We start from the raw sequence: 13,790 nt of genomic DNA, 5'->3' as shown, positions 1-13,790 counted from the left end.
AAAAAAAAAAAGCATTCAGCAAAGTTCCCCACGTTATATTGATGTATAAGATCTGGGCCTTAGGGAATACTAGTTGCATAGGAAACTGGACAGAAGGCTGGTTACGTGATAAGAAGCAAAGAGTTTTAACGAATGATGAATCGTCACAGTGATCACCTCTTACTAAATCCCTCGGGAGATCGTCCTCGAGCAAATACTTTTCATATATTTCATGAGTAATACTGATGTAAGGCTGAATGCCTGCTTTAAGGGCACAAGAAGGAATCATTATCTCATCCCTACACATCAGGGGCAATATAGACATAGTAAGCCGCGAGGCTGGAGCTCAAAGTTCATCCTTACTATTGTCTTTATAACAAAATGTGAAGGGATGCATGTCTTTGGTGATGGGATGCATGATATATTTTCGTTCATTCTACCCTCTGACTTTCCTATTCATTTTTTCTACCAGTTTCTCGTCTGAAGTGTTGCTGGAGGGAGGTGGATGGTCGGGAGAGAGCTTCTTCTTTGCTCTCCTTTGCTTTCACTGCTTTTAAAGGGGAACGCATCTTTTCCAGTAGTGTTGAGGCTAACCTATCTCACTTTAGACTTTGGATCTCTGTCGTGTGTGTATCTTTGTAACTCTAGGTAACTCACCTTCTTCATCGTCATCTTGTCACAGACGGCAGCGTACATTCCGGCCCGGATGTCGTGACGGTAACTGTAGCAGTCCGTGATCCTCTGTGAGTGTCCATCCCATAGCGCCTTGTAGATGCCTTCTTTGGCTTGCTGAGGGACCAGCCACGCCGCCCACATTTGTGTTCGTATGGGAGAAAATGGAAGGGAATGTTAGCATGAATATCTGGAGATAACCTTGCGACCCACGTGGCTTGTTGAAGTTTGTGATGATAGGGAGCTGTGATGGACGGAGGTGGTGTTTCCTGGGAATTCGTGAATATTCGTTCATTTGTGTGACTTTGCAAGCAAAATTAAATAATGCTTTTTTTGAAATTTTAAATTCTTTTTGTCTTGTGCAACAGGATGTGAGACGAGTGAGGAACAAAGGAATGCAAATTAGGACGAAGTGGTGCGGCAGTTTTGATACAAGGGATTGAATCAAACTACAAGGGTATCTGAATGAGGGGGTAGGTGATGTGGCAGCTGAGAGAATAACTAGAGAAAACGGGATTTGTGGGTTTGATTGAAATAGGGAGGAGGTGGGGGGGGAAACTTGTCGAGTTGTGATTTGAAAGAGAAATGACGATCAGGAATACATGATTGGAAGATGAGTTGCGCTTGGAGTCGAGGGGCGCTATGAATGGTTAATGTATTAATTGGCAAGTGTGCAAAAGAGAGGTTGCTGGATGTGAACGTGCTAGCTGAATGTCTGATCATTGCTTAATGAAGGCAAGAGTGAAAGTTTCTCGTGAGGAAATGATGTAGAGGTAAAGAAGTGATGAAAATGAATGAGCTTGGAAAAGTGGCTTTGTGCAGAGATACTGGAAAAGACTGAATTAAAACAATTATCGGGTGAAAGAATATGAAATTCCATAGAGATGTGGTTGTAAGCGTAGCCTAACTCAGAGGGCCGGCCAGGGGTGTAAGAATATGAAGAGAATGAATGAAAAAGACCCACAATTGATCTGTGTTTTTTAATCCTATTGGAAAATGGGAATAAGGAGACCAGGGAGGAAGTAGAAGGATGGAGTAAAGGGGGCCTTGAGGTATGAGGGTCTGAACATCCACGAGGGCATAAAACGAGCCATAGATGGAAAAAAAAATGGAACAAAGTGATATACGGGGGGCAACAAACTGTTTATGGGCTTGACAAAAGGAGGTGAATCGGTCAGTGTAAACCATTAAGTAGTGTGTGGGGCTCATCTGTGACGGTAGACTCTGGTTTCGTTGCATTTTGCGTGACAGAGAGTAAAGATGTGAGGCAGTTAGTTGTTCGTCTGTTTGTGATTTTACCTCACAGAAGCTCGAAGGGCAAGATGTAGAATATATATACAATGAGTGTGAGAGAGAGAGAAAGACATTATGAAAAGCCAGAGTATGTGATAAACTCTGTATATGTTTTTAGATATTCCTGATTGTGAATGGAAATTTCACGAACTTATATATGTAGTAGAAAGCATTATTGGTAACCAGATCCACACAACACCTTGATACATAAAATTACTTTTCACAGAAATTGGAAAACCTTTTATCCTGACGGCCGGGCAGGGTTGTCTTGAAGGCATCCCCGACGCCAGCAGTATGTCGCATGAAGTCGTCTGGGGAAAATGTATTTTAAAACAAGAACAGCTTTATTATATTACAGGCCCCTGGGAGGTCACTGGCTTAGGTTCCTCTTCTTATTGGTCGTCCTCTTCTTCTTTCATCATCTTCATCTCCTCCTCCTCCTCCTTCTTCTTCTTCTTCTCCTTCTTCTTCTTCTTCTTCTTCTTCTTCTTCTTCTTCTTTCTTCTTCTTCTTCTTCTTCTTCTTCTTCTTCTTCTTCTTCTTCTTCTTCTTCTTCTTCCCAGGGTTCTCAGATTTGCGTTGTTGACCGAGTCAGTTGAGAGTGACCAAAGCCTGGTGGTCATCCCCCATATTCCTCGAATTTCATGTAGATAACTTGTGGAACTATAGTTACTGTATGCGGAACGATAGTTACTGTATGCGGAGCGATAGTTACTGTATGCGGAACGAGAGATATTGTATGTGGAACGATAGTTGTTGTATGTGGAACGAGAGATATCGTATGTGGAACGATAGTTATTGTATGTGGAACGAGAGATATTGTATGTGAAACGATAGTTATTGTATGTGGAACGATAGTTATTGTATGTGGAACGAGAGATATTGTATGTGGAACGATAGTTATTGTATGTGGAACCATAGTTACTGTATGCGGAGAGATAGTTAGTTAGTGAAACGAGAGATATTGTATATGGAACGATAGTTATTGTATGAGGAACGATAGATATTGTATGTGGAACTATAGATACTGTACGTGGAACGATAGTTATTGTAAGTGGATTGACAGTTATTGTATGTGGGTCGATAGTTATTGTATGTGGATCTATAGTTATTGTAAGTGAATCGATAGTTATTGTATGTGGATTGATAGTTATTGTACGTGGATCGATAATTATTGTATGTGGGTCGATAATTATTGTATGTGGATCGATAGTTATTGTATGTGGATTGATAGTTATTGTATGTGGATCGATGCTCATTGTATGTATATCGATAGTTATTGTATGTGGATCGATAGTTATTGTATGTGGATACATAGTTATTGGGTGATATAGTATATGACGTGAAAAGGGCCTAGAAATAAATATCGAAATTTTGGATTTGTAAGAAATAAAAAAGATATGAAAATTCCTTTATTTTTATGAGGAAATTTGTTACATGACTGGATCGTAATGTGGCTGGGTTGTATTATGGCCTAATCATAATACGGCCGGATCGTAATATGGCCGGATTATGATGTAGCTCCAGTCACGGAGCCCACATCAAGGCCGGGCCTTATTTGAAATATAGAGAGAATTTTTTTTTTTCTTTTTATACTTTGTCGCTGTCTCCCGCGTTTGCGAGGTAGCGCAAGGAAACAGACGAAAGAAATGGCCCAACCCCCCCCCCATACACATGTATATACATACGTCCACACACGCAAATATACATACCTACACAGCTTTCCATGGTTTACCCCAGACGCTTCACATGCCTTGATTCAATCCACTGACAGCACGTCAACCCCGGTATACCACATCGCTCCAATTCACTCTATTCCTTGCCCTCCTTTCACCCTTCTGCATGTTCAGGCCCCGATCACACAAAATCTTTTTCACTCCATCTTTCCACCTCCAATTTGGTCTCCCTCTCCTCCTTGTTCCCTCCACCTCCGACACATATATCCTCTTGGTCAATCTTTCCTCACTCATCCTCTCCATGTGCCCAAACCACTTCAAAACACCCTCTTCTGCTCTCTCAACCACGCTCTTTTTATTTCCACACATCTCTCTTACCCTTACGTTACTCACTCGATCAAACCACCTCACACCACACATTGTCCTCAAACATCTCATTTCCAGCACATCCATCCTCCTGCGCACAACTCCATCCATAGCCCACGCCTCGCAACCATACAACATTGTTGGAACCACTATTCCTTCAAACATACCCATTTTTGCTTTCCGAGATAATGTTCTCGACTTCCACACATTCTTCAAGGCCCCCAGAATTTTCGCCCCCTCCCCCACCCTATGATCCACTTCCGCTTCCATGGTTCCATCCGCTGCCAGATCCACTCCAAGATATCTAAAACACTTCACTTCCTCCAGTTTTTCTCCATTCAAACTCACCTCCCAATTGACTTGACCCTCAACCCTACTGTACCTAATATCCTTGCTCTTATTCACATTTACTCTTAACTTTCTTCTTCCACACACTTTACCAAACTCAGTCACCAGCTTCTGCAGTTTCTCACATGAATCAGCCACCAGCGCTGTATCATCAGCGAACAACAACTGACTCACTTCCCAAGCTCTCTCATCCCCAACAGACTTCATACTTGCCCCTCTTTCCAAAACTCTTGCATTTACCTCCCTAACAACCCCATCCATAAACAAATTAAACAACCATGGAGACATCACACACCCCTGCCGCAAACCTACATTCACTGAGAACCAATCACTTTCCTCTATTCCTACACGTACACATGCCTTACATCCTCGATAAAAACTTTTCACTGCTTCTAACAACTTTCCACCCACACCATATATTCTTAATACCTTCCACAGAGCATCTCTATCAACTCTATCATATGCCTTCTCCAGATCCATAAATGCTACATACAAATCCATTTGCTTTTCTAAGTATTTCTCACATACATTCTTCAAAGCAAACACCTGATCCACACATCCTCTACCACTTCTGAAACCACACTGCTCTTCCCCAATCTGATGCTCTGTACATGCCTTCACCCTCTCAATCAATACCCTCCCATATAATTTACCATGAATACTCAACAAACTTATACCTCTGTAATTTGAGCACTCACTCTTATCCCCTTTGCCTTTGTACAATGGCACTATGCACGCATTCCGCCAATCCTCAGGCACCTCACCATGAGTCATACATACATTAAATAACCTTACCAACCAGTCAACAATACAGTCACCCCCTTTTTTAATAAATTCCACTGCAATACCATCCAAACCTGCTGCCTTGCCGGCTTTCATCTTCCGCAAAGCTTTCACTACCTCTTCTCTGTTTACCTAATCATTTTCCCTAACCCTCTCACTTTGCACACCACCTCGACCAAAACACCCTATATCTGCCACTCTATCATCAAACACATTCAACAAACCTTCAAAATACTCACTCCATCTCCTTCTCACATCACATAGAGAGAGTTATGAAACGGAAAAAGAAAAGACAAAGGAAAGTATTTACGTATTCTGGAGAAAGTGAAAGACTAGTCTTTTGAAATGTGCCAGGTCATAGTTATTGGGAAATACATGAGAGGGTAGAGAGTTCCAAAGCTTCGACGTGTAGGGAAAGAAGCAGGTATCAAAACGGCCCACCCTTGAGTTGCCAATGGCTGGACAATAATCATGTGATGCTGCAGTTTGTCGAGTATTGCACGGTCTAGCTAGTGGAAGGAAACACAAGCAGCCAGCTCTCGGGATCAAAATCCAAAGTAATACCCATAGAAGAGGGAAAGTGAACTAACATTGCGGCGTAGGGCAAGAGGGTCAAGGTTGGAAGTTAGCCTAGGACAGTTTATAAGTCAGATCGCTTTCGACTCAACTGTTGTCATGTAAGGATACAATACAGAGCTAGAACCACCCCAAATGTGAGATCAGTACTCCACACGAAGACGAATCAATCCTTTGTATAAACGGAGCATCTGTTCAGAAGAGAAGAATTTTCGACATCTAAACAGGACACCCAGTTTCTTAGAAGCAGACTTAGCTATTCCTGTAATGTGGGGTTCCAGAAAAGAGAGGATGTTACAGTAACACCAGGGTTGTTCATTGAGTCAAGAGGTGGAAATACAGAACCGCCAAAGAAAAGACTAGAGTTGTACGTTTTCCACGGAGAGATGGGTAGAAACTTGGTCTTAGAGGCATTAAACTTAACAAGATTTTGTCTACCCCACAGACATATCTTGTCCGAGTCTGAGTTTATTGAGGAAGTTGTGTCAAGACGAGATGCAGACCGAGTGAGAGAAGAGGGAGCAAAATTGACGGATGTGGATAGCCGAATTATAGTGTGGGCTGATCGTAATATGGCCGGATCATAAGATGGGCTGATCGTTATATAGCTGTATCAATATTTGGCTGGACCATTTCTTACTGTGTGCTGGTGACATTACATACACAGAAGGAATTCATGATGGACTTACGTAGAGGATCTGGTAGAGAAAGGATCCAGACTCGATCGCCCAGGACACCTCTTGCTGGTTTACCAGGTCCTCTGTGCTGTCGATCGGCAACTTCACCTGCCAAGATACGGAAGAATGCTGTTAGCGATACAGGGCACCTGGACAACACTGCTGGTGACCCAGGGCACGGGCAACACTGCTGGTAACCTAGGGCACGGGCAACAATGATAATGACTCACTTGTCAGGCCCCTTCACCCACCACAGACTGCACACCTGACCCTCTCTCTCAGACCCTTATATTTACTTCCCTCACCACCTCATCCATAAACAAGTTAAACAGTCATGGTGACACAACATATCCTTGCCGCAGATCCATCATCTCCTAGAACCACTCACCTTCCTCTCTATCCACTCGCACACAAGTCTTGCACCCTTGATAAAAAAAAAAAAATCTCAGTGCTTCTAATAGCTTTCCCTCGACACCATGTATTCGGAAGACCTTTCAGAAGGTACCTCAATCAACCGTATCAGCTGCTTTTAGCCATATCCATAATTGACACATACAAATCATTCTCTTTCCTTGGGTATTTCTCATACAGATTCTCTAAAGCAAACAATTGATCCACACATCCTGTGCCATTCCTGAAACCACAATGTTCCTCCTCAGGCTGGTGCTCTATGCATGTCTTCACCTTCTCAAACAAGCTCTCCCATACAACATATCAGATACATATTAACTTCCACCTTTGTAGTTCGAGCACTCACCATTGTTCCCCTTTCCTTATAGAATGGCAAATTACCAGTATTCCGCCAATCCTCAAGCACCTCGCCATGAGCCTTACATACACTGAAAATCTTAACTAATCTGTCACCAACACGTGTTAGTCATCCCCTTTCTTATGAAATTAAACTGCAATACCACATTTCATCCTACGCATGGTTTTCACCACCTCTTCACTCGTCAGAAATGCCTTTCTATGACTTTCTCACTTCGCACACCACCCCGAGCCAAACACCCTATATCTGCCACCCTATCATCAAACACTTCAACAGTCCTTCACAATGTTTATTACATCTCCTTACGTTATGTTACCAATTCCCTGTCTGCCCCCTTCACCGATGTTCCCATTTGTTTTCTTGTTTTTCTCACACTATTAACCTCCCAAAACATTTTTTCCGTGAAATTCATATATACTCCCTCAACCCAACTCTCATTTGCCCTCTTTTCACCTCTTGCACCTATATATATATATATATATATATATATATATATATATATATATATATATATATATATATATATAGGGTAGTGAGTGGTGGAATGAAGAAGTAAGAGTATTAGTGAAAGAGAAGAGAGAGGCATTTGGACCATTTTTGCAGGGAAAAAATGCAGTTGAGTGGGAGACGTATAAAAGAGAGACAGGAGGTCAGGAGAAAGGTGCAAGAGGTGAAAAAAAGGGCAAATGAGAGTTGGGGTGAGAGAGTATCATTAAATTTTAGGGAGAATAAAAAGATGTTCTGGAAGGAGGTAAATAAAGTGCGTAAGACAAGGGAGCAAATGGGAACTTCAGTGAAGGGCGCAAATGGGGAGGTGATAACAAGTAGTGGTGATGTGAGAGGGAGATGGAGTGAGTATTTTGAAGGTTTGTTGAATGTGTTTGATGATAGAGTGGCAGATATAGGGTGTTTTGGTCGAGGTGGTGTGCAAAGTGAGAGGGTTAGGGAAAATGATTTGGTAAACAGAGAAGAGGTAGTAAAAGCTTTGCGGAAGATGAAAGCCGGCAAGGCAGCAGGTTTGGATGGTATTGCAGTGGAATTTATTAAAAAAGGGGGTGACTGTATTGTTGACTGGTTGGTAAGGTTATTTAATGTATGTATGACTCATGGTGAGGTGCCTGAGGATTGGCGGAATGCGTGCATAGTGCCATTGTACAAAGGCAAAGGGGATAAGAGTGAGTGCTCAAATTACAGAGGTATAAGTTTGTTGAGTATTCCTGGTAAATTATATGGGAGGGTATTGATTGAGAGGGTGAAGACATGTACAGAGCATCAGATTGGGGAAGAGCAGTGTGGTTTCAGAAGTGGTAGAGGATGTGTGGATCAGGTGTTTGCTTTGAAGAATGTATGTGAGAAATACTTAGAAAAGCAAATGGATTTGTATGTAGCATTTATGGATCTGGAGAAGGCATATGATAGAGTTGATAGAGATGCTCTGTGGAAGGTATTAAGAATATATGGTGTGGGAGGAAAGTTGTTAGAAGCAGTGAAAAGTTTTTATCGAGGATGTAAGGCATGTGTACGTGTAGGAAGAGAGGAAAGTGATTGGTTCTCAGTGAATGTAGGTTTGCGGCAGGGGTGTGTGATGTCTCCATGGTTGTTTAATTTGTTTATGGATGGGGTTGTTAGGGAGGTGAATGCAAGAGTTCTGGAAAGAGGGGCAAGTATGAAATCTGTTGGGGATGAGAGAGCTTGGGAAGTGAGTCAGTTGTTGTTCGCTGATGATACAGCGCTGGTGGCTGATTCATGTGAGAAACTGCAGAAGCTGGTGACTGAGTTTGGTAAAGTGTGTGAAAGAAGAAAGTTAAGAGTAAATGTGAATAAGAGCAAGGTAATTAGGTACAGTAGGGTTGAGGGTCAAGTCAATTGGGAGGTGAGTTTGAATGGAGAAAAACTGGAGGAAGTGAAGTGTTTTAGATATCTGGGAGTGGATCTGGCAGCGGATGGAACCATGGAAGCGGAAGTGGATCATAGGGTGGGGGAGGGGGCGAAAATCCTGGGAGCCTTGAAGAATGTGTGGAAGTCGAGAACATTATCTCGGAAAGCAAAAATGGGTATGTTTGAAGGAATAGTGGTTCCAACAATGTTGTATGGTTGCGAGGCGTGGGCTATGGATAGAGTTGTGCGCAGGTGAGGATATATATATATATATATATATATATTTTTTTTTTTCTTTCTTTTAAACTATTCGCCATTTCCCGCGTTAGCGAGGTAGCGTTAAGAACAGAGGACTGGACCTTTTTTGGAATATCCTCACCTGGCCCCCTCTGTTCCCTCTTTTGGAAATTTAAAAAAAAAAAAACATATATATATATATATATATATATATATATATATATATATATATATATATATATATATATATATATATATCTTTTCTTTTCTTTCAAACTATTCGCCATTTCCCGCATTAGCAAGGTAGCGTTAAGAACAGAGGACTGGGCCTCTGAGGGAATATCCTCACCTGGCCCCCTTCTCTGTTCCTTCTTTAAAAAAAAAAAAAAAAAAAAAATATTCCTGTGAATCCACGGGGAAAATGAAACACGATAAGTTCCCAAGTGCACTTTCGTGTAATAATCACATCATATGGAATCTTTTGAAACAAAATTACTAAAGGATATCTTACCTTCTAATGCAGTTTGATTAGGTTAAGTTATCTTAGTAGTTAGGTTAGGTTAGGTTAGAGACGTAGCTACGACGCCATTTGGTAAACATGGACAATCGCATGTTTATTAAATGGCGTCCTAGCTACGTCTCTTCGATGTATATCAACTGACTGTTATATTTCTCTCTCGTGTCTCCCCTGATGATGTGATTATTTCACGAAAGTGCACTTGGGAACTTATCATGTTTCATTTTCCCCGTAGACTCATAAGAATACACTTGATCACACGCAAAATTGTGCCCCATTCATATATATATATATATATATATATATATATATATATATATATATATATATATATATATATATATATATATATATACATATGTATATATTTATATATCATACCTTGTCGCTGTCTCCCGCGTTAGCAAGGTAGCGCAAGGAAGCAGACGGAAGGATGGCCCAACCCACCCACATACACATGTATATACATACACGTCCACACACGCACATATACATACCTATACATTTCAACGTATACATATATATACATACACAGACATATACATATATACAAATGTACATAATTCATACTTGCTGCGTTTATTCATTCCCGTCGCCATCCCGCCACACATGAAATGACAACCCCCTCCCCCCGCACGCGCGCGAGGTAGCGCTAAGAACAGACAACAAATTCGTTCACACTCAGTCTCTTGCTGTCATGTATAATGCACCGAAACCGTAGCGCCCTTTCCACATCCATGCCCCACAAAACCTTCCATGGTTTACCACAGACGCTTCACATGCCCTGGTTCAATCCATTGACAGCATATAATTCCAATTTCACCCTCCTGCATGTTCAGGCCCCGATCGCTCAAAATCTTTTTCACTCCATCCTTCCACCTCCAATTTGGTCTCCCACTTCTCTTTCCCTCCACCTCTGACACATATATCCTCCTTGTCAATTTTTCCTTACTCATTCTCTCCATGTGACCAAACCGTTTCAAAACACCCTTTTCTGCTCTCTCAACCACACTCTTTTTATTACCACACATCTCTCTTACCCTTTCATTACTTACTCGATCAAACCACCTCACACCACACATTGTCCTCAAACATCTCATTTCCAGCACATCCATCCTCCTGCGCACAACTCTATCCATAGCCCACGCCTCGCAACCATACAACATTGTTGGAACCACTATTCCTTCAAACATACCCATTTTTGCTTTCCGAGATAATGTTCTCGACTTCCACACATTCTTCAAGGCCCCCAGAATTTTCGCCCCCTCCCCCACCCTATGATCCACTTCCGCTTCCATGGTTCCATCCGCTGCCAGATCCACTCCCAGATATCTAAAACACTTCACTTCCTCCAGTTTTTCTCCATTCAAACTCACCTCCCAATTGACTTGACCCTCAACCCTACTGTACCTAATAACCTTGCTCTTATTCACATTTACTCTTAACTTTCTTCTTCCACACACTTTACCAAACTCAGTCACCAGCTTCTGCAGTTTCTCACATGAATCAGCCACCAGCGCTGTATCATCAGCGAACAACAACTGACTCACTTCCCAAGCTCTCTCATCCCCAACAGACTTCATACTTGCCCCTCTTTCCAAAACTCTTGCATTTACCTCCCTAACAACCCCATCCATAAACAAATTAAACAAACCATGGAGACATCACACACCCCTGCCGCAAACCTACATTCACTGAGAACCAATCACTTTCCTCTATTCCTACACGTACACATGCCTTACATCCTCGATAAAAAACTTTTCACTGCTTCTTAACAACTTTCCACCCACACCATATATTCTTAATACCTTCCACAGAGCATCTCTATCAACTCTATCATATGCCTTCTCCAGATCCATAAATGCTACATACAAATCCATTTGCTTTTCTAAGTATTTCTCACATACATTCTTCAAAGCAAACACCTGATCCACACATCCTCTACCACTTCTGAAACCACACTGCTCTTCCCCAATCTGATGCTCTGTACATGCCTTCACCCTCTCAATCAATACCCTCCCTATAATTTACCATGAATACTCAATCAAACTTATACCTCTGTAATTTGAGCACTCACTCTTATCCCTTTGCCTTTGTACAATGGCACTATGCACGCATTCCGCCAATCCTCAGGCACCTCACCATGAGTCATACATACATTAAATAACCTTACCAACCAGTCAACAATACAGTCACCCCTTTTTTAATAAATTCCACTGCAATACCATCCAAACCTGCTGCCTTGCCGGCTTTCATCTTCCGCAAAGCTTTCACTACCTCTTCTCTGTTTACCTAATCATTTTCCCTAACCCTCTCACTTTGCACACCACCTCGACCAAAACACCCTATATCTGCCACTCTATCATCATACACATTCAACAAACCTTCAAAATACTCACTCCATCTCCTTCTCACATCACATAGAGAGAGTTATGAAACGGAAAAAGAAAAGACAAAGGAAAGTATTTACGTATTCTGGAGAAGTGAAAGACTAGTCTTTTGAATGTGCCAGGTCATAGTTATTGGGAAATACATGAGAGGGTTAGAGAGTTCCAAAGCTTCGACGTGTAGGGAAAGAAGCAGGTATCAAAACGGCCCACCCTTGAGTTGCCAATGGCTGGACAATAATCATGTGATGCTGCAGTTTGTCGAGTATTGCACGGTCTAGCTAGTGGAAGGAAACACAAGCAGCCAGCTCTCGGGATCAAAATCCAAAGTAATACCCATAGAAGAGGGAAAGTGAACTAACATTGCGGCGTAGGGCAAGAGGGTCAAGGTTGGAAGTTAGCCTAGGACAGTTTATAAGTCAGATCGCTTTCGACTCAACTGTTGTCATGTAGGATACAATACAGAGCTAGAACCACCCCAAATGTGAGATCAGTACTCCACACGAAGACGAATCAATCCTTTGTATAAACGGAGCATCTGTTCAGAAGAGAAGAATTTTCGACATCTAAACAGGACACCCAGTTTCTTAGAAGCAGACTTAGCTATTCCTGTAATGTGGGGTTCCAGAAAAGAGAGGATGTTACAGTAACACCAGGTTGTTCATTGAGTCAAGAGGTGGAAATACAGAACCGCCAAAGAAAAGACTAGAGTTGTACGTTTTCCCAAGGAGAGATGGGTAGAAACTTGTCTTAGAGGCATTTAAACTTAACAAGATTTTGTCTACCCCACAGACATATCTTGTCCGAGTCTGAGTTTATTGAGGAAGTTGTGTCAAGACGAGATGCAGACCGAGTGAGAGAAGAGGGAGCAAAATTGACGGATGTGGATAGCCGAATTATAGTGTGGGCTGATCGTAATATGGCCGGATCATAAGATGGCTGATCGTTATATAGCTGTATCAATATTTGGCTGGACCATTTCTTACTGTGTGCTGGTGACATTACATACACAGAAGGAATTCATGATGGACTTACGTAGAGGATCTGGTAGAGAAAGGATCCGACTCGATCGCCAGGACACCTCTTGCTGGTTTACCAGGTCCTCTGTGCTGTCGATCGGCAACTTCACCTGCCAAGATACGGAAGAATGCTGTTAGCGATACAGGGCACCTGGACAACACTGCTGGTGACCCAGGGCACGGGCAACACTGCTGGTAACCTAGGCACGGGCAACAATGATAATGACTCACTTTGTCAGGCCCCTTCACCACCACAGACTGCACACCTGACCCTCTCTCTCAGACCCTTATATTTACTTCCCTCACCACCTCATCCATAAACAAGTTAAACAGTCATGGTGACACAACATATCCTTGCCGCAGATCATCATCTCCTAGAACCACTCACCTTCCTCTCTATCCACTCGCACACAAGTCTTGCACCCTGATAAAAAAAAAAAATCTCAGTGCTTCTAATAGCTTTCCCTCGACACCATGTATTCGGAAGACCTTTCAGAAGGTACCTCAATCAACCGTATCAGCTGCTTTTAGCCATATCCATAATTGACACATACAAATCATTCTCTTTCCTTGGGTATTTCTCATACAGATTCTCTAAAGCAAACAATTGATC

At 42.1% G+C, this 13,790-nt stretch overlaps 1 protein-coding gene and 1 long non-coding RNA gene across 2 annotated transcripts in view; one reads left to right on the top strand and one right to left on the bottom strand.

Moving 5' to 3' along the window:
* Positions 1-13,790, top strand: part of LOC139755492 (uncharacterized) — a 266,342-nt gene that overhangs the window by 102,836 nt on the left and 149,716 nt on the right. The window lies entirely within an intron of this gene.
* The window catches only part of LOC139755286 (glutamate receptor ionotropic, delta-1-like), a 47,920-nt gene that overhangs the window by 10,812 nt on the left and 23,318 nt on the right, over positions 1-13,790 (bottom strand). The window contains exons 6-7 of the mRNA XM_071673401.1: positions 6,383-6,478; positions 637-768 (exon numbers count right to left, since the gene is read on the bottom strand). Coding sequence (XP_071529502.1) covers positions 637-768; positions 6,383-6,478 — 228 coding nt within the window. The remainder of the gene's footprint in view (positions 1-636; positions 769-6,382; positions 6,479-13,790) is intronic.

This window comes from Panulirus ornatus, chromosome 19, assembly GCF_036320965.1.
Source record: "Panulirus ornatus isolate Po-2019 chromosome 19, ASM3632096v1, whole genome shotgun sequence".
Taxonomy (NCBI): domain Eukaryota; kingdom Metazoa; phylum Arthropoda; class Malacostraca; order Decapoda; family Palinuridae; genus Panulirus; species Panulirus ornatus.
The sequence above is the reverse complement of the archived record's forward strand: the minus strand, read 5'-3'. Positions and strand labels throughout refer to the sequence as shown.